At 44.0% G+C, this 22,805-nt stretch overlaps 2 protein-coding genes across 7 annotated transcripts; one reads left to right on the plus strand and one right to left on the minus strand.

Moving 5' to 3' along the window:
• Positions 1 to 2,804: 2,804 nt before the first annotated feature.
• DUSP28 (dual specificity phosphatase 28) lies at positions 2,805 to 13,727 on the plus strand. Of its 3 annotated transcripts, none has more exons than XR_010722671.1 (3): positions 2,805 to 3,398; positions 4,285 to 4,979; positions 13,521 to 13,727. XR_010722671.1 is itself a non-coding variant. In XM_066193962.1 (2 exons), the coding sequence occupies exons 1-2, from the start codon at positions 3,051 to 3,053 to the stop codon at positions 4,417 to 4,419; spliced, it is 483 nt and encodes a 160-aa protein (XP_066050059.1). In that variant the 5' UTR covers positions 2,805 to 3,050; the 3' UTR covers positions 4,420 to 6,614. The 3 variants fall into 3 exon arrangements, 1 of the variants encoding a protein (XP_066050059.1); XR_010722670.1 differs by lacking the exon at positions 13,521 to 13,727 and adding an exon at positions 10,355 to 10,718; XM_066193962.1 differs by lacking the exon at positions 13,521 to 13,727 and having other exon boundaries at positions 4,285 to 6,614.
• LOC136295440 (claudin-15-like) lies at positions 6,332 to 21,038 on the minus strand. 4 transcript variants are annotated; one of them, XM_066193959.1, is made up of 6 exons: positions 20,924 to 21,038; positions 18,438 to 18,710; positions 10,692 to 10,856; positions 10,461 to 10,542; positions 7,798 to 7,908; positions 6,332 to 6,494 (listed from the first exon to the last, which is right to left on the minus strand). In XM_066193959.1, the coding sequence occupies exons 2-6, from the start codon at positions 18,655 to 18,657 to the stop codon at positions 6,395 to 6,397; spliced, it is 678 nt and encodes a 225-aa protein (XP_066050056.1). In that variant the 5' UTR covers positions 18,658 to 18,710; positions 20,924 to 21,038; the 3' UTR covers positions 6,332 to 6,394. The 4 variants fall into 4 exon arrangements, with proteins under 4 accessions (XP_066050056.1, XP_066050055.1, XP_066050057.1 ...); XM_066193958.1 differs by lacking the exon at positions 20,924 to 21,038 and adding an exon at positions 19,135 to 19,185; XM_066193960.1 differs by lacking the exon at positions 20,924 to 21,038 and having other exon boundaries at positions 18,438 to 18,746.
• Between the last annotated feature and the right edge of the window lie 1,767 nt (positions 21,039 to 22,805).

Here is a 22,805-nt window from a genome sequence, read left to right on the forward strand (position 1 = left end):
TAACAGTATAAAAAATCAGAAATGCCCTTGGTATTCGTCATTACGAAGTGTTGTGGTAATTATGGACCATGGCTTTGCACCAGTGCAGCTGTTGGATGGGCTGACAGCAAGCAAAGCAGCGAGGGGGATGTTTGATCTCCAGCATGGGCTGGAGGCTGAACTGGTGCAGCAGAAAGGTTTGCTTTGAAGGACAGTGCTTCAGCTCTGTCCACTTCCAGAAGTGGGTGAATGCAGCTGTCAAGGTGATGTGTTGGAAGCTGCTCATGAAATGTCTAGCAGAGACTTGGTAACTGAAAACTACTAAAAGTGTATCCTTCTGCCTGGAAGCAAATATCAGCTAAATTTAATAAACTGACTGATACCCTTGAGTGAGTAGGTATTTATTTAGGTTCCTCTCCTGCAGCTACAGCTATTTGCACCATATGCACGCATTCATATAAATGCAGACAAGTGCAAAAAGACAAGGTCTTCTCCTTGGAGAAGTTTTGGGCACACCAGTCGCCTGCTTTGCCTCCTCAGTGTCTCATTATGATCTGAAATAACAGCCTCTTACAGCTTGGTGTCTACTAAAGGCGTCTGAAGGCATTTCTGCAGTTCATGATGTCACTGAACACTGCATGTTTGCAAATTCACTGCTAAGAGCTTGCAGGAGGTGTAGGGTGTGGTACAAGCTCAGCTCCCACTCCCCTGCAGCCACACATCCCTGCTTCCCTAGGCATGGAAGGCTTCAAGGGCTCCAACAGCAGCCCAGCACATACTGGGAGCTCAGCAAGGCAGTGGGGCCAGGCACTTTGCAGGTGCATGGCAGGAGGACAGGAGACAGCCATTGTGACTGGGGCTGTTGGGACCGTACCCCAGCTGGCAGTGCCACCCAGACCAGGAATACCCCAGCAAAATCAGGACCGAGGCATCAGACCTTTTCTAATGAGGGGGGGAAGCTCTTACCATCTTCTTACAGAGGCAGCAACCTACTTCATTGCCAGAAGATGGCATTTGTGTTTAACTTTTAAATTAGTCTGTGTGTAGTGAGAACTGCCCTGTTCCCAGCTCCTCCTGGGCACAGAGACACGGTGCAGGGCAGGCTGGTGGGAAGGGAACACCTTTCTGGCGTGAATGACCATCCTGGAGTCAGCTGCAGGCAGGCAGCGGATAAACACCCACAGCCTCAGAGAGAGGGAGCTCAGGTGCAGCCCCAGTGGCGTTCGCTGGCGCTGAGGTGACACGAATGGTGCCCTGAGATGGTGTCACTGGACCAGTGCTGGGATGAGCTGCAGGAACTGGTTAACCAGTAGCTCACACCAGGCTTGTCTGGCAAAGCCCAGAGCAATCTGATGGGCTAGTGCCCCCCACACAGAGCAGCGCAGGGTTCAAGGCACAGCAAATGAAGATCACGGTTTTGGTGTGAACCGGAGTGGGCCCATTAAGCACCACCCAGGACTCTCTGCAAGGGCCCAAGAAAGCCCACTGATGAGCACAGGCAGGAGAAGGATGAGCCTCTGTCAGAGGAAGGTAGGGCAGCAGCTGGCTTTTTCCACAGTGTGGGGAATTGACGTGCGCCTGTCCCACAAGGAAGTCCCTGGCAGTGATTGCAGAAAGGCTCCTTGCCTGAATCATCATGGCCTAGGAATAAGGGGTGTGCCATGGAAATGCTAAGTTGGGCAAGGGCCACTGCCAGGGAAGGTCCAAAATCCCTGGAAAGTGTGGCTGTGGAAGAATCCAGGAGCCCTTCCCATGCTGCTGGGAAGAGCAGCATTGGGGGTCCCCTGTTGAGCTTTCTCCTTTCCAGCTGCAGAATCCCAGCCTGAACTGCACCTCCTGGGGCTTGCACCAGCCACATGCCCTGAGCGCAGGAAGCAAGGGGGCAGGAGAATAAGCCGACATGTGGGAGCTGAGGCATGTGCTGGATGACAGGAGGGGACACTATGCTCTTGTGCTCATGTGAGAGAGCCAACATCTCACTGACAGGCCTGTGCTATTGGCACAAATGATGGCAGGAGTGTGGCAGGTCAAGTTCTCCTTCCTCCGTGGTCAAATAAAAGCTCATCCTTGTACCTCACTTCTAATTCCTTAATGGGTGGCACTGCATTTCACACCGGTCTGTGCTCTGCTGCTGCGACAGTTCAGGTTCATTTTTGTGTCAGTCAAACGCTCCTGTCTTGCCTGAAAGCAAAGGGTTGAAGCAGCTCAACCTGCAGGAAGCAGCTGGCACCTGCGACCAGCCCAGCAGCACCTGCCCACCAGCACTGGCCAATGTGACCTTCACCTGGCTGGGCTTGGCCCATCCCCACCCGTGCTGTGCAGTTCAAACCCATGTCAGCACAACTCTGGTGTAAGATACTCTCTGCCCTGGCAGCACACCAGCAATTCTACTGAAGTCCAGAAAGATTAGCACCATGCTATCTGGCCAGCCTGGTAAATCATTTTCTGGGCACTCAAAAGACACTTTTGTTGTAGGTGAGGAGCACTGAGATGCTCTGGAGAAGATCAGATCAATCACAGAATCGCAGAACATGCTGAGTTGGAAGGGCCCACAAGGATCACTGAGTCCAACTCCTGCACAGAACAGAACATCCCCAAGAGTCACACCATGTTCAAGCACACCCTGAACTCTCTCAGGCTCGGTGCTGTGCCCACTGCCCTGAGGAGCCTATTCCACTCCCCAACAACCCTCTGGGCGAAGAACCTTTTTCCAATATCCAGTGTAAACCCACCCTGTCACAAATTCAGCGTTGCATCACTGCACCAACAGCACCGCCCGCAGCAGCAGCACTGCCGTGCAGAACACAGCAGATCAGCAGCTGCTCTGGGAGTAGCGGCTGTACAAAGCCACTGGCTTTGCAAGCGAGCAGTGGGCTCCGGAAGCGCTTTCAGCTTTCCAAGCGCAGCTCTGGGGATGCAGCCGGCACTAGGACCTGCCTGGAGCCTCTACGCCCCGGCCCGCGAGGAGCGGATGAGCCCAGCCGAGCGCGGCGGGCCGCGGCCGTGGCGGCGCCGGGAGCCCGGCAGCGCCACCGGGCACGGCGGGGCCGGAGGGCGCCCCGCGTCCGCCGATGCTCCAGCTCTGGCCGGTCACGGCCTCGCTGTTCCTGGGCACGGCCAGGGCAGCGTGCGACGAGGAGCTGCTGGAGCGGGAGGGGGTCACCTTGTGCGTCAATGTCACCCGGCAGCAGCCGTTCCCCGGCCTGCGGCGCGTCCGCGGCATCCGTGTGCCCGTGTTGGACGACCCGGCCGAGGACCTGCACCGGCACTTCGAGCCCTGCGGCGCCGCCATCGAGGCGGCCGTGCGGGCCGGGGGCAAGGCGCTGGTGTACTGCAAGAACGGCCGCAGCCGCTCCGCTGCCATCTGCACGGCTTATCTGATGAGACACCGGCAGCTCCCGCTCAAGGACGCCTTTGAGGTAAAGTGCCTACAGCCAGATTCTCTTTGGGGCAAGAAAGGCAATGCTTCTTGTGAGAAATTATGATTCCTTGCAAAATTATTTTGGTGCTTTCACCTGCTCGTCACCAGTTATACAGAGATTCAACATTTGAAGAAATGTTCCCCTGTAAGTTTTTTCATGCCCAGCTCGGCCTAATAAGTTTTCCGTGTGGGGTTTCTAGAATGAACATAAATACAAAGAGGCTTTAAGCACAGGTAGCTAACAAACAAAGCTGGTTGCCTAGTGAACATTTTCTCTCGTTTGCAGTCACATTAAGTGAAGATAGAGGCGAAGTGAGTGGGTGCAGGAACTGTTCTGCAGGGTTTGCTCCTATGGGCCAGCTCCAGGGAGCAAAGAAACATCCTGTTAGGCCTGCTGAATGCCCAGGGGCCTGCTAGCTATCAGCCACAGCTATACTGCTGTAAGCAATGACGTGTCAGCTCAACTGGGAAGCCTAAACAGTACAAACTAGTTGTGCTCTGTGGGTTTTTAGTCTTTGCCCATTCGTCAGGCGTATCACCATAGATAGCCAATTTGCTTAATTTAGACTGAGGTGTGCAGTGAGTGACCAAGTTTCATCTTAAACATGAGCAGTGTCACTGCACTTGGTGAGAGACTTCCCCATTTCCAGCAAACCAACAGCTCTGTCTCGTGCCTTGCCTATGAATCTGTTCTGTAACCCAGCCCGCCTGTCAGCTCCTAGCAAGCACAGAGTGAAGTCAGCTCACCAAAATAGCTATTTGTTACTCTGTAGCCAAATCAAAACTTAAGTAAAGCTTCTCAAAATTTTAAGTTCAAACTTCATTTGCATGACTCCCACAAATGCAGGATACCTTGCTTCTACCGTGTCTCTCCTGTTCTCTAGGCTGTGAAAACTGCCAGACCTGTAGCAGAACCGAATGCAGGATTTTGGTCTCAGCTGCAGAGATATGAAGAAGAATTGCAGATACCAAAGCAGTCTGCTCTGCTGAGCAAGGGACTTAAGAATAGCGATGTGTGAAGATACTTTAAAGAAAGTGAAGTGACTTGCTACAGACCTTAAAAAAAAGGAAAAAAATAATTACTTCCTAAATCACCTGTACATAAAACACTTAATCCCCATAACTGAGTTGATGGTTCATTAAATTCATTCAGAGCATTTCTGTTGGTAATGCATGGACACAGGGCAGATAAGCAGGGAACAACAGCAGAAACAGAAAATGGTTGGAAGGACTCTAAACAAACCAGAGAAAGGCACGGAATCTTCAGCAGTTATTTTCCCCTGAATGACACTGAACACGGTAACCATGCACTGAACGAAGGAAGAAGTTACCACACAGGGATTGTATTCCTGTTGTTTAGTTAAACTTCCCAGTGATGCCATTAGAAGACATGATGCCAGACCAAGGGAAGATCTGAATTTCTTTCTCACCTACCAGATCATAATTCATGTTAAAGAGCTGACACAACCTTTGGTGGGAAACTGACAGTGGTTGATGCTTTGTCTCTGCAATTTTCCTTATATCCGAAGTACCTTCACAAACTACCCAAAGATCCAGAGGACTGAATATACAGATGATGGTAAGGAGTTCAGCTCCCACCATGCAGGCTAAGTGCCATTTCAACTTTTGAAATTATTCTCTAAAACAGCAACGGAATGATTTAAAAAACTGCAGATGAATGTGGAGGAAAGATGACACTGGCAATCTAGAAGTAATCACCACTCCTTTTAGCTCTACTTACTAAGTCCAACAGTGCCCAGTTCATGCCTTAGTGTGTCAGTTTACAAGTCAGCTGTTCCTGCATGCAAGCAACATGGCTAAATCATTTCTGCTGAGACTGCTTGCAGCTTGCCCTCTGAGAGTATCTATTGGGCCACTAAGGAAACTGCATGAAACTTCCTGATCAGACTGCTACGTGTTTATCATTAGCCATCCAAAACAGAGTTTTGTCAATCTGTATGAATACATTTGTAATTTAAAAGGGACAAGTTATGGAACCCGAGAACCTGCAGGATGAAATTCCATTCCACCTTGCTGAAAGCATAAATATGAAGTGTAGTTAGCTCTGCCTAAGTGCTCACACAAGGTAAATGTACGCTGCCAGCAGTGGAGCAGTTTAAGGCAGAAATTCTAATGATGGAACAATGACAGAAAATAAAACCACTGGGGAATTACATGAATAAGACAATTCAGATGCAGTAAAAGTTCCCAAAGTTAGACTGCTCAGAGTTGAAGTAGTGTTATTTTAAAAGCTGAAAAAAGAAAAAAAAAAATAAAAAATTCAGGCTATCCTTTTCTTAGTTACCACAAGGCATTTTTGCACCAGATGCTTTCTCCACTCCCAGCTGTGTTTTGTTCATTTTGCATCATTTATCTTCTGTATCTGCATCACAGCCAACAAGAAATTTGTCATACATCTGCGGATTTGAAGGTGCTAGAAAAATTTTTGTAGCTTTTATAAACCTTGACTATCATATATAATAAGATTTTCAGTATAACAAAAGATCCTTTATAGAGGATTCCACTCATCAAAAAATCTGTTTCAGTCTGTGGAACAAAATTTATTTCTTGTCAAAAGCCTAAGCTGCTAAACAAAAGAAGGAAGCTAAACATTAATGAAAACACAACACATTTCTAACTGTGAGGCATATGAACTTGCAGTCAGATACAGCTATCAGTTCCACATGTTTGAGTCAGCTGAAATAGAAAACATTGCTCTTGAGTGTCAGCATATACTGCGCTCTGGTTAAATTTTACCAGGCTTCTCAGCATGCAGAAAACCTTCATGCCACAGGGTTTCACATCACGGCGTCTTCTGTAGAAAGCTATTTACATCTGAAAACCATTCCTAGTTACATTGAAAGCCATACCTCCTCCTGGTACTGCTCCAAATTAAGGCATAGGATTGCAACTTGGAACTGGAACAAAGAAGTGGTTCACTTCTTTATTTGAGTTCATAACCCACTAACGCTACAGGTGATGCAGGCTGGAGGCTCAGACATACTCCTTGTTGCTTATGACCGTCTCAGAGCTCCTGGGGTACATGTGTGGCTGAGAAGCTGCCTGGGCTGCTGTGTATGTGTATTTGTTTGGTCTGTAAATCAAGAGAAAACAGACACAAAATAATAGGTATCAGACACATGCTTATGGTTTCAGATGCTTAGAAGTTACTCAGTTAGCTTTGTATCCAACCCACCTATAACACGTTCTTCACAACGGGGCAGAAATTAGAGGCCTCCTGTTCTCATTGTTCTGGCAGCTAAGGGGGAATGGATGGGGTCCCTGATGGGCTGCACAGCCCATCTCTCTCATAACCTCAGCCACTCTGGATCCCTAACTCACATGTGCTCTTCCTGGAGGCATTTCAGTCAGGGCCCTAAAGCAGAAGCCCTCAGCACCTTTGTACAAGCTGCAGGTTTTAATACAGGAATCAGGATGACGAAGAAAGAAAACAGAAGTAACTTCACCCAACCCCTTCAACTGTCATTCATCACATTGAATTTCTATTTGATATATCAGCTTTACCTGATTTTCAGGACATTTCAGGACATTTGGTACTTTGTATCAAAGTAAGGTGAGCAAGATCTAAAGTCCAATGTGACTGGTGAAATGTTACCATAAAACTGAAATGGTTTCAGATTAGGCAATGGAGTATCAGAGGAACACTCACTTACTACATTTTGATAAAATTTTCCTAAGATTAAATACACTAACAGTCAATATGCTTCTTCTTGCATATTATAATCCTCTCAAGCTTAGCCAGTACAACCTCCAAGCTATTTGAGTTCTGGTAGACATGGACCTCTGCTATTTCTGCCTATTTCATCCCTCTGCTTCAAAGAGGTCTTCTGTACGTATCAAAATTTAAGACTGAAACAAAAATGTAGGAAAGGTTAAATATTGAAGCCAGAAATCTCACCTTTCCCAATTTGATGTGCGACAAGTCATTTCCATAAAGGACAAGAAAAAGAACATGTTTCTACTGATCAATTCCATGTGCTTTGGGAAATGCCTTTACACTTTCTGCAAATTGAACAGTGTTTGAATATTTTACTCACAGTGAGTGCTGCAGAGAAACTGGATCTTAATACATCATGAGGTTTTATATACTTTTCTTTCAGTGACAGTGTGCTCCTTCACTGCACATTTTCACCATCAGCAGTGCCCAGAATTATCAAATACAAGTTAGAGGTGACTGCTGATGGTGATGCCTCAAGTACCCTGTCTGGGGGGTACAGCATCCCCTGCCATCACCAGTCTGCGACAGGCCATAGCATGGCACTGTTTGTAATTTAAACATATTGATACCAGGGGGGGAGAGAGAGACAGAATAGTGCACAGAGAGAAAGTGGTATGTGATTGACAGCTACTGCTTCAACTGACGAATCCAAGATTACCTGTAACTGGGTTTTTCCTTCCCTCTGCATGAACAGGCCAGTAAGATCCCACCAAGTATATAAAGGATAGATCCAGCCCAGCCTAAGTACAGACCTTCTCCTAGTTCATACCTGAAACATGAAAGATTTTATGGAAACAACTTATAACAGGATCAAAAAGCCATGCAAACAAATTCTAATCTGCGTAGAAATCAGCTAACTGAAAGGCACTTCAGCAGTTTACAGAGAACAGATCTGGCTTTGTGTCTGCTCAGTAAAACTCTTATTTGTATAGAGTTGCTCTGCCAAATTAGTGGCAGTACAGAGAGTACGAAGCAACATAAAGATAAGTAGCAATAAATAATTGTGGATATTTAACAAATTGTTAATAATAAATAATAATGACAAACCTGTACAATCCACAACACTTATTTTACCCTTTTATTGTCTGTGTCGTTGGAATGATTTTGTGAAACTGAATGATTCAGATCTTCCTGTCTATATGCTGAGAAAATGCTGACCACAGACATCAGTTTTCTGTGGACTCAACACTAGGTCACTTACTGGTTGTATAGGGCTAGTTCTCAAACTCAGATATCCTAAAGGATATCCAGCACCCTCTGTGGTTGTATGGCTGAAAAGCATTTATGAATGTCCCAGGCTGAAAAAGAATAGTTCCCTATTTTACTGTACAAAACTATACCTTTCAGGAAACCCCCTAGTCCAGTCCAAGAAATTCATTGATAATGAATTTGTCCCGAAGACTAGAGACAACTGAGTCTGGAAAAGTCTGGCAGGAGTTTCATAAAAAGAGGAAAACAAATTTCTATGATCAGACAAAAATATATATCCACAATCTACCTGCACATCTGTGGTCTGAGATACCCAATGTAAGGGCAAAATAAGTGTCATGGACTGCATTGAAGGTAGCATGGAACCAGAGATTTGTGGGTTTTTCCACTTGGAAACACAATTACTTAAAAGTGTCAAAGCTCCTGACTGTGGAATTCATTGCTAACAGGAGGGTTTCAGAGGTTTACACAGGTTCACAGCTCTCCCTGTTCTCATCGCACATGGGAGCCACTGGTTTAGGTACTTCCAAACATGGAACAAGCAGAGAGTCAATATCAAAAAAACCCAGGAGTACAAATTGCACATTGCCCAGTGCCTGCAATAATTTCTGCTCACCAGTCTCCTATGTACCAAAGCAAAGTATATAGGAGACATCTGCAAAACTTAGTTTGCCTTCAGAGCTGTAGGAGAAACTCCTCTCAGAATTAGCAGAGGTCAACTTCACTAATTTGCTGATGTCAGACCAAAAAAATGCAATCTGAAAAAACAGATTTGCCATTCTCTTAAGAGTGAAAATCAATACTGGCATGCAATCGAATTTAAACCTGCCTCACAGACTCCATGTCCAGCTTTACCAATGATCAAACTTAATTGATCTAAGAAGTGCTCAGTGAATCAATAGCTTAAACATGAAGTTTAGATATTAAAAAAAAAAAAAATTCTTTAGCTACTGAATGCAAACCACCTGGTAACTGATTAACAGGCATTGATGTAGAAGCCCCAAAGCTATAGCAGGTAACTATAAAACACACCAACTATCCGACTAACCGAAATTCCTTATCAACAGTTGTTGCAGTTCTCTAATGTATTTATTACCCTTCATATAGTTCTCTCAAGGGGATATAAAGCAACAAAAAGTAACTGCACAAATACAATTTCTTTCTAAGCACTTCATAGAAAACACAGGGAAAACTGACATACAACAAAAGCAATTGCCTAAAGTACTTTGATTTATCACAAAGCACTTCACCTGTGACTTCCCTGAACTGATTCCTGGGCAGGAACTTACAAAACACCTCAAATACAATCCTAGCAACTAACAATTTAAAGTTTACTGATCTATGAGTTATATACTTGGTAGAAGTATATTATAGATGTCTCATATTCCACAGACAGGATGTTTCCCTCTACTTTTCCCCCTCTCTGAAGGAGAGGCCCAGTCACCCCTACTCCTGTTCCTCATTGCTAAACAGGGCACCTAGATAAAGTGCCATAAGCTGCTATTTGGTTTTGACAACTATTACTTTTATAACAGACAAAGAGCAGGGGCTTTTATACCTCGAAACTTGTTTGTATGCAACTTCACTAGCTGATAATCCCACAAATTTTGCCTCATTTTAACTCGTAAGACAAAAAAATGTTGAGCTGTTAATATATAGACATATAGAAGACAGGCAGCAGATTTCTCTGCAGGTCACTAATACACTGATGCGATTTTCCCTTGCATGTACATCTGAGGTACTTTATTCTAGCCAGAACTTGAGTTTTGTACCTCTTTTGGTCTAAATGCCAAAGCAGATTAAGAATTTTACCTTTTCTTCTTCATAACATTGAGATACGCACTTGAGTTGCTCAAGAAAATGCAAACACAGTACAAAACCCCCTCAGATGCGGAGCTGGTATTCCTCACACATTCACTAACTCTTCCAGAAAAGAACTCTCCTCCCTCCCCACCAACATCTCTGAGGTGAAAAGATTCCCTGAGTACATTTTCTCCCTCCTGTAGGACTGGATAATGGGATCCATCCAGGTTCTGAGACTCTGGAGCGGCTGAGGTTAGTGCAGCTGTCTAACACAGGATGGAGGTTGGTATGACAGATACATTAACTTACTTGGTTCCAGCGTATAGTTGGTTGAAAAACTGAGCAGTAACCATTGCAGCATACCAAGAAATAGCCACCATGGAGCAGAGACCTACCAGAAAAAGTTTAAACAGCACACCGGTGAATGATTCTATTAATGGCTGTAACAGATTTAAACCAAGAACAAGTTTATTTCATTTAGTCTGGCTGTGAAAGCAATACAAAGTATCAATACTGCTCTCATTTCAGCCTTGACATTACCTGCTAAAATAAAAAGAAATCCTCCTGTGACAGTAAACTTCATTTTTCCATCTTCATCGCTCAACCCAATGTTTGTGCACTTCATACCAAGCAGTGAGAGCACTGCAGCCAAGAATCCCAAAAGGATGGAAATAATCATCAGGGCACGGCATGCCTGAATGTGAGCTAAGACAGAAAAAGAGAAAACAAATCAGGATCTACACAGAAATTACATTAATCTTGTGCTGAAAAAATAAAAGTGATTAGAGGAAGTGACAAAATTAACAGGTGCAGTAATGAGTGAATCTTGTCCAACTTTGTCATATGGTTCAGGGAAGCCTCCAAACCCAAGTGTGTTTAGCCTTCAAGTCAAACAGATCTGAGAGTTGAACTATGCCTACACTTTATAAGCTCACTAAATCCTCTTGGGTCTTTAGTAAATCCTGAAAAACTACATCCTTGACATTCCTGTGAAAATGCCTAGTGGTATACATGGTCATTTGCAGGAGCAGGAGGAAGTCTCCTACTCACAAGTCTGTCTGAATTCCTGACACCTGTACAGCTGAGTGCACAGGACACATCTGAAATCCAGGTCATAGTCAAGGTGTGCAAGGCTCTGGCACTACTGAGGCACTGGAGAAAGGTGCCGGCTTTGCTGCTTCCAGGGAGAGATAGGGAAGAACTCTGCTCAAGTTAGCAGTGCACTCGGTGTAACAAACAGGAGGTGAGTGCATCTGAGAGCTGCAGCACTCCTCCCTAAGACATTTTCCTGTGGAGAGGTTCCAGCTGCTGTGGGCACATTGGGGAATCTGTAGGTATTGGGGTCTGCTGGTAATTCTGCATCCTTCAAGCTCCTGGTCTTCACATCTAGGTATCAATTGCATAAAAACCAGGAGTAGATGATTATTAATCAGCCTAAGAAAGAAGGTCAAACAGGGACTTTGGGCTCCTTTAAAATGGCACCCTGCATTTGGCAGGCTCCAGGTCAAATGGCATTTCGGCACCTTTGTTGTGAGTAAACATGCCAAGCGTCACAACCTGGCAGGGTCACAACTGCCAACTTTGTTGACTTGATTATCTTTAAGTTCTCTCCCAACCTAAATGATTCTATGACTCTACAATTTGAATCATCCTGGACACTCACATCATTGATGCCAACATTCAAGCTCTTTCTCCCAGACCACCTCTACGTCCTCCACTATAACCTGCTGTCTAGTTCTGTAGCGGAGTGAGTTGTAACTCTCCAGACAACAAAAATCAGACAGAGACAGGAGGCAAAGTGATACTCACCCTCCAACTCAGCCTAATGTGGCTTAAGAGTACTGTTCCTACAAGCTTAAGTGTTACCAAAGATAGCAATAAGCACTCGTGAGATAAACATACAGAACTAAAGGCTAAAATCATGTGATGAAGTTAATGCTTTGTTAAGCACCATATTTAAAATTTTCATGGAAAAAGATGAAGATAGTAGTAAAAGTGGAAAGACCCTTCAAAAATCCATTAACAGTTCAAGGGTTTTGCCTGCAGAAGATACTGTTAAGGTAAGTGCTCAACAGTGCTGCTTTCAGGTTTGGGATCTTATGCCATGGCAATCACCAGCAAGGCCCAACAACTCACATTTCAGGTCTTGGGGACTCCTGCAGTGTCACATGGGACTCCCCATGTCTTTCCAGGACACACAAGCATACCCTTGCTTGCAATCCAATGGGAAAGGGATTTCATACAACTCTACCACAATACCATAACCTCAACAACCTTAACTGAGGACATCAGTTCACAATTCAGAAACTCCATTTTTAATTTTAAACATAGCTTATTTAACGAGATACAAAGTCAGTTCATTGTATTAGTGCACACCAATTGTAAGAAATTATCCCCAAATCCTGTCATTAGAAAAAACACCTATGGAACCTTAAAAAGAAGGGGGGGGGGGGGGGGGGGAGGAGGAAGTTTACAAAGCTTTGGCAAGTACTTATATCAAATGTTTGACTTAGTAGCGACTAGACAGACAGTGCTAGCTATATCCAGTAGCCAGTCATGGTTTTAATCTTGTGCAATATTGCATTTAATAAGCTCCTCACTTCAAATATTTGTCATTTAGGCTAATGGTTTAGTCAACTAAAATTAAATTGGTTTAAAAGAACCAAGTCTGGCTTTTCCCATACATAAAGCAAAACTCAGAATATTCCACACAGCTCAGATGCCAATAAGGAAACTTTTGTGGAAAACCTTCACTGTCCTTCTGATGGGAGGTAACAAAGACACTTTTGTTTTTTCTTTTTGCCGTCCCTCCAGTCCCTGGCATCCTCGCAGCAGTTTCAACTAAGTTTCTGAACAGGAATTTGAAACACACCTAAACTGACCATGGTAATTTTTAATCTGCCTTGGTTCATACCTGCAAAAGCTATGGATATTTCTCAAAGGTCCCACTGTCTGCTGAGCCCTTGTTGTTACCAAACCCATTTTCTTCCTCTTTCCTGCTTTGCCCAGCTGTCCTTTCAACTGTTAATACCATCCAGTGTCTTCTGACTTTTCTTTTTCAGCTTTTCTTCCTAAAAATGTTTTATCTTCACAGTTTTGCAAGCTGTTTTTCCCTTCCCCTTCCTCCTGCCTTTACCCCTCAACTATACTGCCATCTTCTCAACTGCAGGACTGATTTCCTCTTCAACAGATCAAACCTAATCTTCACAAATTCACTTCAGAGTCTGAACCAGTCATTTACTTTCTGGCCCCTTTTCTCCTTCCTGCTGACTCCAAGTTATCATCTGTAGCTCTCAGGAGCCCTGCAGTTGCTTGCCTTCTGTTCTGTTTGCTTTAACACTCATGGCGCTCTTTTCTGACCCCCACCAGGTTCTCTCAAACCCACTATTTTACTCCAGATGCTGATCTCCTGCGGGCCCATGGCCCAAACCTGCACATACTCTCAGAGGAAACACCCCATGTCAACACATCAATGACAAGATGCTGTCTGGAGTCAGCGGCAGTAACCTACAAACCAGCCCTTGGAGTGGTTTTTACAAGAACCAAATAAAATCACAGAATCATTGAGGCTGGCAAAGATCTCTCAGATCATCAAGTCCAGCAGTGCTGGTGCACATTGACATTAGTGCTCTGAAGAGGATAATGTCCTGGAATGATTCGGCTGTTCCTGAGGCTAAGATGTTTAAATAGGGTTATGCTCCTCTTCATACACACACACACACATTCTAAAAGCAATTGTTAGAGAAGACTGAAAGATGAAAAGAACAGATTATTCCCTAAATACTGGACACAGTTCCAGAGAATTGCTACGCGAGTGTTAGAGCTGGTCAAGAACAAGCCTTTACTTCAGATCGAGGGAGAAAGTGAATTTAACACTTCATTCCCACTAATCCTATATTACACATTCTGCAGATTAGGAGTATCCTCCTACCTCTTTAGTTTAGCCACCTCCTAGGGCCGATTCAGCTAGAAGGAATGTGTTTTTATTCCGAATAAGTATCTACATACTGAATTATTCAAGATTAATAAAAAATAGCTTTGCTGACTATAAACATGCTTACTACCCACAGAATATTGCCTAGTTGGGCATTTGAGGACAACCACAATTACGTTGAAGATTGATAGAGAGGCCGGGGGCCAGCAGATCTAAATTTCTTGATATTTAAAACCACATCCAAATAGACTTTAGTTAACAAGCCCTGACAGTAGTTAGCATTAGTTAACGAGCCTAATCATGTATTAATTAATAGCATACACTCCTTCTATAGGTTATAATATAATATGTTATAACATGTATAACATATAATCATGTATTTCTTGGATTATCTACAATTTTCAGTCTCAACTCACAAAAACTTCGCAGCTAAAACTGGTATTTCCTACTACATGAAAAATCTCCGGCTACGGTACATTAACTATGAAGCATTGCAAAAGAAGGTGGACACAATAATTCCAAATAAATAAATAGTTTAAAAAGGTCTCCGACTAAGACATCCCACGAGATGCCAGAGATTACAACCCCCTTTAAATGCCTGTTAAACGCTTGATGAACCGACTTCATTTGCCTTATTTTATAGCCTTTCCTAACATGCCTGACACGTTCTGCTGCTTGAGAGATTTTTATTACTTCAGCCCACAAAGTCCTTCTTGGCCAGTTATTTTCCAGAATAACTAGATTACCAAAACAAAAGCCTTACTACTTTTTTTTGCCAATAAGCTTTTAAGCAATATAAACAAGGCTGCACAAAGTCACCTACCAGGCAGTGCAAGCATGGAGTCAAAATTCCTGCAGTTGGATACTCCAGTGCTGTCTTCTGCACAGCTCTTCCACAGGTTTTCATACAATGTAGATGTTGTGATCACAGAACCATGTATACTAGAGACTTTCCAGTAATTGTTTGGCAAAGTAGCTCCAATAACTGCCAAGCCACCCAAGCACAAAATAAAGCCAACAATTTCCAACGCAGCAGTCATGCTTGTGAGTAGTAACAGTTAAATATCCTTATAATTAGATTACAATCAAGTGAAGCCTTTCAGAAGCCTCCTTGCTGTTTTATCTCTGGGTTTCACTCCAAAATGAGTCTACCTTTGCCCTTTGCTCTTTCCCCATAGATAAGGCTTACTGGGCATGACAATAAGAAGTGGGAGCAGTTCATGATAAAGATATTAGTGTGTAAAAAAAGTTACAATAATAATTCTTTTTCTAATAGGAAGTGGAAAATGAGCCTATCCTCCTCCTCAGCCTAGAAACTCCAGTCAATATTTCTACAAAAATACTGTGTAAGACTGATGATATAGGCAAATGGCAAATATTTTATTTCTGTCTCTTTTCTGAAGTCAACTAGATTTTACACTAGATTAAAAATGCTTGTAATTTTATTATTGCTGTCAAATCAAAAAGCTTTTGTGTAGTATTTTCTTGAGGATTCAAACATAAAACAGCTTGAGAACAGAAGCTTTATACTTCTGCTAGAAAATTTAGCAGAGTTTTTGGAGTTATGGTCATAAGTAATCCACAACAACTCTACTGCCAGCTTCTTTCAGGAAGGTTAAGTTTATGGATGAGTGGTTTCCTTTAATATTTTACTGTCCATTGATCTATAGCTAAACACATTCAGTCTTAAAAACAGTCCCACTTACGCTGTACAATTGTACAATATATTACAATTGTAATAATGTCTGTATCATGGAACTGAAATATAAGGAAATTAAGGAGCTAGTGTGACAGACCTGTCTCAAAAGGAAGAAAATTATGAAGAAAAACAGGTATAAGAAAAATAATACATTTCAGCAAATTGCATCTGTTTGTTAGAATGCCTTAGGATTAAAAAGAAGCGATTCTAGGCAAAGCATATGTTAAACTCCGTTTAGTTGCTTCTGCTCTTGGCAAGACAGAATCATAGACTCAATTCACGTCACCCACTCATGCTAATACTTTAAAGTACTTGTGGATGCAAACAGGGTTAACCATCTCTTGCAGTGATAACCCGCTCTTATCTCCAGGAAATGGAGTCAGAGTTTCTTCATAAAATAATTCTGCTATGATGCAACGTGGTAACAGATCCACAGCATTTATGTAAACACCACCAGAAGGATTAGCCTTTGAAAGAGCCACAACTTGCCCCTAACAGGTATTTGTTGGTTTTCATCAAAATTCACTGGTCACTTCGAGCTGCTGCTGTAGGTAGTAGGTTCAGCTGCCCAAAGGTACTGCAGTGCCAGGATGACATTTTGGCTCCATGGCAGCCAAGAGGATCGCTGCCATAGATTTAAACAAGACCATATTTGGCTGTGTGACCCCGTGCAGCTCTAAACTTGCAATCTTTTAAGGAAACCAGATAGCGTATGGTAAGAATTGGTCTCAGGTGACTGTTACAGGATTCCCTCCTTCTGCTAAGTCACTGCAACTTGACAAATGATGGCATAGTAAAATGAACACACTGTACCAGTACCCTGGAGTATCTGCATTTCATTAAAAGCCCTTCAAAGAGTTTCCAGCTAATTTACTCATACGCTGGTGCTATGCTGGTGATCTCAGCGATCACTTCTGCTGACAGCACTTTCAAAGGTGAGACAGTTGGGACCTTGAATCAAGTGTCCCCGACTGTTATACTGCTGCCAAGGATAGAAATAAAAAAACTAGGAGTATAATTTTTTAAAAATCCCTTCCTAGTTAAGAAATGTATTTCAACAGGCAGTCAGAAAGCACACACATTAACAGAAAAGACTAAACTGCAGAGTTTTCCTGTGCAGCACCAGGCATTTTAATAATTCCCTTCAGAAAATCACTCCCCAATGTGTTAAAGAACATAAGGCTATTCTTCACTAAATTTTGTAAACTGTAGCTTGTCAAGCAATCGGCATAACAGCCAGTATTGCTCTGCATCAGCAGGGCTTAAGAGTTGGTGTTGAGAGCTTCACATCAGCACCTTCCACAGCTTGGGAGCTTTCCTGTGGGCTTGCTCTAACCCAGTCAGGTGAATCAAACGCCGTCATTGTTGGCCCCATCTCATCACTCTGATTTCCAGAAACCTAAGGCATCCTGGTATCTACACAGAGAAGGCCCTGGTGAGGAGCTGAACGGGTACCAGATGATGTGAAAAGCTGACATTGCATCTGATGCAATGAGCAACGTTTTTTATATCCTTGGAAGCACATGACTGGCCTCCTTTTGAGGCTACAAACTGTGGCCTCATTATGGGATGCTGATACTTGTTGTTAAACTGGCATCCTCATTATGGAGGCAGATGCTGCCAAAGCGAGGGCCCTGTGGACGAACCATGAACATGCCGAATCCTGAGAGTTAAACTCTCACCCTTTAGACACCTGCCTGACAGTTAGGCAGCCCTGACTCCAGGGAAGTCCACATCTGTGTCAAGAAAAACAAGGTTCATAGTCTGTGACACGTCCAGACAAAGAGCAACGACAGCAATCAGGAACCTATAAAGCACGGAAGACTTGAAGAAATGATATTAACATCGCTCATAACGTGACTGCACAAAACTGAAAGTTGTAAAATAAATGCAAGGTTCTATTTAAGACAGAAAGCTAAACAAAATACCATTTCCAGATATTACAGTGTTACTGTTCCTACACTTAGTTTGCTGAGGAAAAAACTTCAATGTCAGTCCTTCCCAGTCCTTTACCATAAAGATAGTGTTTACAGAAAAATATTTTTTAAATCCAGAACTATTCAAACAAATACTTTCCAGCCCCTACTGAGACATTTCTTCTCTTTCTAACTGCAGATAAACTACCCTGCTAGCATGGTCGACCCTAGAAAACACAGAAGCATCCATTGCACAGATGTATTTCAGTCTAAGCTCACCGCCTCTGAGAAATTCCAGAAAAAATACCTAAGTACACAGGTTTAGCACAAGGTTTCAAACCAGTTCTGGAATATCTAATAACTCCTGTCTCACACCAGAGCACAAACAAACACCAGTGCTCATGGATCTATGATCTGCTTGTGTTGAAGAACTAGGCTGAGTGAAAAGATGCTATTTCTTCCAAAACTATTTGAAAAAAATTCTCAGATTTACTGTATGTCACCCATACCTCTATGTCAACACACCAGAGAGGGCAGCAAAGCCACAGCAGTGACTGAGCTGAACTGCAGGGTGAACACTGGTTTCATGGTGGCCCTTTAACTTGTCTGCAACTTGGCCATACTAGACCCTCTGGGACAACTGCACTCTGTGCCCCCCAGGCTCCAAACACACTGTCCAGAAAGAAGGAATAGAACCCCATCCTTGGATTTTATAAACATATGCCTTGACCACTTACGGTCTGAACTCAGCATGTAGAGAAATTTCTTGCACTCTACTGATCCAACAGCAGTTGCTGCACAGTCCATCCAAAGCCCTTCAGAAACCCAGTCTGCAGCAACCAGCTCTGCCGTGGTGTCCAGCACTTTCCATCTGCTGGACATGGTAGTAACAACTAGTGTGGTGAATCCTGCTAAAGCCAGCAGCAATGCACAGATCTGCAGACAGGATGATGCCATTGTGACACAAGGTTTCTTCAAAGAGGTTTCCCAAAATCTCGAGTGTCAGAAACCTGTTGAAACAGTTCATACACACACAGTGTATGGAGTTACCTTTACACAAGCCTGACCTTTGCAAAAACGTAACAAAAAAAAAAGCCTACCTACAAAATAATATATCACACAAGGGAACTGTAGAGCTGGAATCTAAATCCCATTAAGTAACTGGGATAATTGAATATTCTGTACATTATCTTCTTAGGAAAGCTTTTATTATTGTACACGTTTACCACAAAAAATACAAACACAGCAAAACCAGAGGACACAACCAAAGAATTCTCTAATTTTAATTTGCAATGTTTCATCCATTTGTCACTTGTTTGCTAACTCAAAATTCATTTAAAAACGAAAACTATCACATGCTTTAGTAAATTACTCATCTCCCAATTACAATATCTACCAATACAAATTTAAAGCAAGATAAATTGTGATACTCACGTTTATGGTATGCTTCTAACCCCTTTCCTCTGCCTTCCTGCTAGATACTAGTGTCAGCACTTTGTGAGGACCGATTCGATCACCCAAGTGAAAGTTTTGTACTCTTTAGGACCTTTGCCCCATTCTAAAAATCAAGGACCCAGGGCCAAAGCTCTGTCCAACTATTGCATATGTCCAACTGTTTGCCATGCCAAAGATTTGGCACGGCTTTTCGCTATAGCAAAGAGTCAGTGAAAGGAAAAATTACCAGAAATTGATGTAGGTACCAAATATACTCAGATTAACCTGGCATACAATTTGCTTTGTCAGGGCCACTGAGCTGCCCAAGCACCATCAGAGTGCAAAGTACTGCAGAAACATTGCTACAACTTCCACAATGGCTGTTTTATCAGAAATTTTTTATGCATTTGTTTTAAGATGCATCCTAAAGAAGAAATACACAGCTGGATGCCATTACCAAACTAAACTGTTTGTGAGTGCAGCCACAGCCCGAGGCAGGACAGACCCCCTGGGCTCACGGCCAAAGGGGGTCTGGCAGCCTGGGACAGCTCTGCAGCCACTTTGGTGCTGCAGTTGCTCCTCTCTTTACCTTCCTCTGTCTCAAGGAGCCACCCTCACTCACCCCTTCCTGACCCTGTTGCTACCACACAAACCCCATGGGATTGGCCAGATAATATTTTATTCCAACAGCACATCCATCCCTTTTCAACCCGTTCCATGGACATCCTACCTACAGGACCTGATTGTACCAGCTGTCACACAATGTCATGTTTATAAGTTTGAAGTGATGGCACAGTTGATAGCAAGCATGCATTGCAGCTGTCCAAAGGAGAATGACAATAAACCAAACACAAATAAAAACACAAAGTCCAGAGCATCATCCCTCACAAAGTACACACACAGGCCATAAGCAGGTAAGAGCTCTAATGTGATAAAAATAAACTCTGGGGGAGCAAAACATTAAAAACAGAACAGCCAAAATGTACCTGGTTTGAACACAGCGCAGGAAGGGTTAGCAAAGAAAAATATTGAAGTCACTTAAATAAACAAATTACTGTTGATAAGGTCTTTGGAACAAAAATTAGTGGTAAAAGTGTCTAAAATAGAAAGTTAAAAACCTCTTTTACTTTGTTTTCATGTTGTTACATAGAAAAACAGAGAAAGAGCATTGATTACACTGGTTTCGTTTGTATATATACATTTCTAACATCAGCAATATATGTCTTTGAACCTACTAATCACTGACTTCAGGCAAATTCTGAGGCTGACCCATGGCCACCAGCGCAATCAGAAAGAGATAAAATGCAAATTTAAATATGGTACTAAACCACTTAAAGCAGTTTCTCACTACAATTCACAGAGGTTTTCTCTGGTCAGAGTCTGACCTTGGGGTGAGAAGGCAAACTCTTTCCACTACTAGTTAGCCAAAAAAAAAAAAAAAAAAAAAAAGGAACACAACAAACAAAAACAAAACAAATAAAAAACCAAAACAAAAACAAACAAAAAAAACCAAAACAAAAAACCAAAGAGGAACTATGTTAACGAATTTCCCACCACTTCCAAAGAATAAAAGAATATGACTTTCTAACTTTGTTCCTGAAGTTGTCATAACATCTTAATAACCTAATCAGTCTTATAGCCACTTGCAATTACAATACGCAGATCACTCTCATCTTGCTATTAACTTTGCCTTCACACAACAAACTGCAGAATAACTTGGGTTGGAAGGGGCCACCAACCTCCCGCTAATGCAGAGTTTCAGTGTTGGGTCAGGTAACCCAAGCCTTACCCAGTCACAACAAAGCAATATGCAGAGCTGGAATTTGCACGACACTGCTGTGGAGCATGTTCCTCGCACCTGTGCAGAACTTTTCCTGCTGCCATACGTGACTGCTGCCTCTCGCCCTCCACGTGCAGCCTTGAGATAAAGCACTGTTTATTCTGCTGCTGGATTTTGGCAGCTCTGCACTCTGCCTGGCAGCCCAGGCATGACTGGCATCGTGTAGGCGGCTTTGCTGTCTCCACGATTATCTCCACAGCAAAACAGGCAACCAGGAAGGTGCACCCAAGTTCTTCAGACTTGCAAGCTACTTTCAAAGCAAACCCCTGTTTTCTTTTCCCATTTAATTTCAGGAGGCTGGCAGTGTGTACAGCGGACTGTTTTTTGCTAACAGCTCTCCAGCCCTGCAGAGCTTTGCTGGCGTGGAGGTGGTGCTGGGAAGAGCAGCACAGTGCCAGAGAGCAGGAGCCCAAGCCGGCAGCAAGGGGACCACAGGGCAACTGTGGCACCTGCTCAGGTGTGTGGGGCTAACTACAGAATCATAGAATCACCAAGGTTGGAAGAGATCTTTCAGATCCTCCAGTCCAACTGTCCACCCAGTACTGCTGTTGTACCCCTAAGCCACTTGTCCACATCATCCAGCACCAGGTCCAGACACCTTTGGAGCACCTCCACCACCTCCATGGCAACATGTTCTGATGATGCCTGACCTCCCGAACAGGGAAAAATATGTTTCTAATATTTAATCTGATTCTCCCGCCTCAGCTTAAAGCCATTTCCTCTGGTCCTCTCACTGCAGACGTGCAGAAGAGACAGGCCCCATCTCACTACAGCCTCCTGCCAGGGAGCTGCACAGAGCAAGGAGGTCCCTCCCGAGCTCCTGGAGACTGAACAACCCCAGCTCCCTCAGCCACTACTCATAAGACAAGTTTTCTAAACCCCTCACGTGCCTTGGTGCCCCTTGCTGGACACACTCCAATGTCCTTTTTAAAGTGAAGGGCCCAAAACTGCAGGCAGAACTCGAGATGTGGCTTCACTCATGCCGAGCACAGGGGATGGTCACTTCCCTGGTCCTGCTGGCTAAACTGTTCTTGCTACAGATACAGGGAAGAGCCTGGGAGGAGGTGGTGGGGTGGGAATCTGGTCGTCCAGCAGCCCTTTGCTGGAGCAGCCCAGTGGTGAGCTGAGCTGAGGTGGGGTGGGGTGGGGTGGGGTGAGGCAGGGCAGGGTGAAGGAGCTCAGGGAGGGAAGGTGCTGAGGTGTGGCAATGTGATGTGGGGCCACACACGGAGCAAGGCAATGCTGAGGCAGCAGCTCCAGCCTTCACCTTGCCTCCTGGGATGCTGCAGGCTAGGAGGAAACAGGCTCTGCCTACTCCATAAGGCTTCTAGAGAGCAATACAATAAATCAGCCATGCAGAGACACCTTGATAAATCAGAGGGCTGGGCAGTCACCAGCTGTTTGAAGTTTAAAAAGGGGAAGTGCCGGATTTTGCGCCTGGGATGGGACAACTCCAACGTACCTGCAAACTGGGGAACAAGACCCTGGAAAGCAGTGCCACAGAAGGGGACCTGGGGATCCTGGTCAATGGCCAGTTGAATATGAATCAGCAGTGCCCTGGCAACCAGGAGGGCCAGCTGTGTCCTGAGGGGCAGCAGGCACAGCATCGCCAGCCAGGCCAGACCGGGGATCGTTCCGGTCTGCCCTGCTCGGAGACGGCCTCACCCCGGATCCTGCAGGGAATTTGGGGCAACGCTATATAAAAAACACATTAAGCTACTTGTAACTGTCCAAAGGAGGGCCACAGGGATGGAGAAGAGCCTCGAGAAGCCATATGAGAAGAGACTGAGGACCCTTGGTCTGTTCAGCCTGGAGGAAACCGAGGGGAGAC

Source organism: Chamaea fasciata, unplaced genomic scaffold (assembly GCF_029207755.1).
Source record: "Chamaea fasciata isolate MVZ Bird 193981 ecotype frontalis unplaced genomic scaffold, bChaFas1.0.hap1 SCAF_11, whole genome shotgun sequence".
Taxonomy (NCBI): domain Eukaryota; kingdom Metazoa; phylum Chordata; class Aves; order Passeriformes; family Sylviidae; genus Chamaea; species Chamaea fasciata.

Excerpts from the sequence above, each read along its gene's own strand:
- DUSP28 (XM_066193962.1), top strand. The coding sequence starts at position 3,051 with ATGCTCCAGCTCTGGCCGGTCACGGCCTCGCTGTTCCTGGGCACGGCC. Across the intron at positions 3,399-4,284 it reads CGCTCAAGGACGCCTTTGAG|GCTGTGAAAACTGCCAGACC; the intron begins GTAAAGTGCCTA and ends CCTGTTCTCTAG.
- LOC136295440 (XM_066193959.1), bottom strand. The coding sequence starts at position 18,657 with ATGGCATCATCCTGTCTGCAGATCTGTGCATTGCTGCTGGCTTTAGCA. Across the intron at positions 10,857-18,437 it reads CTACATGCTGAGTTCAGACC|CTCACATTCAGGCATGCCGT; the intron begins GTAAGTGGTCAA and ends TTTCTGTCTTAG. Across the intron at positions 7,909-10,460 it reads CAACTATACGCTGGAACCAA|GTATGAACTAGGAGAAGGTC; the intron begins GTAAGTTAATGT and ends TTCATGTTTCAG.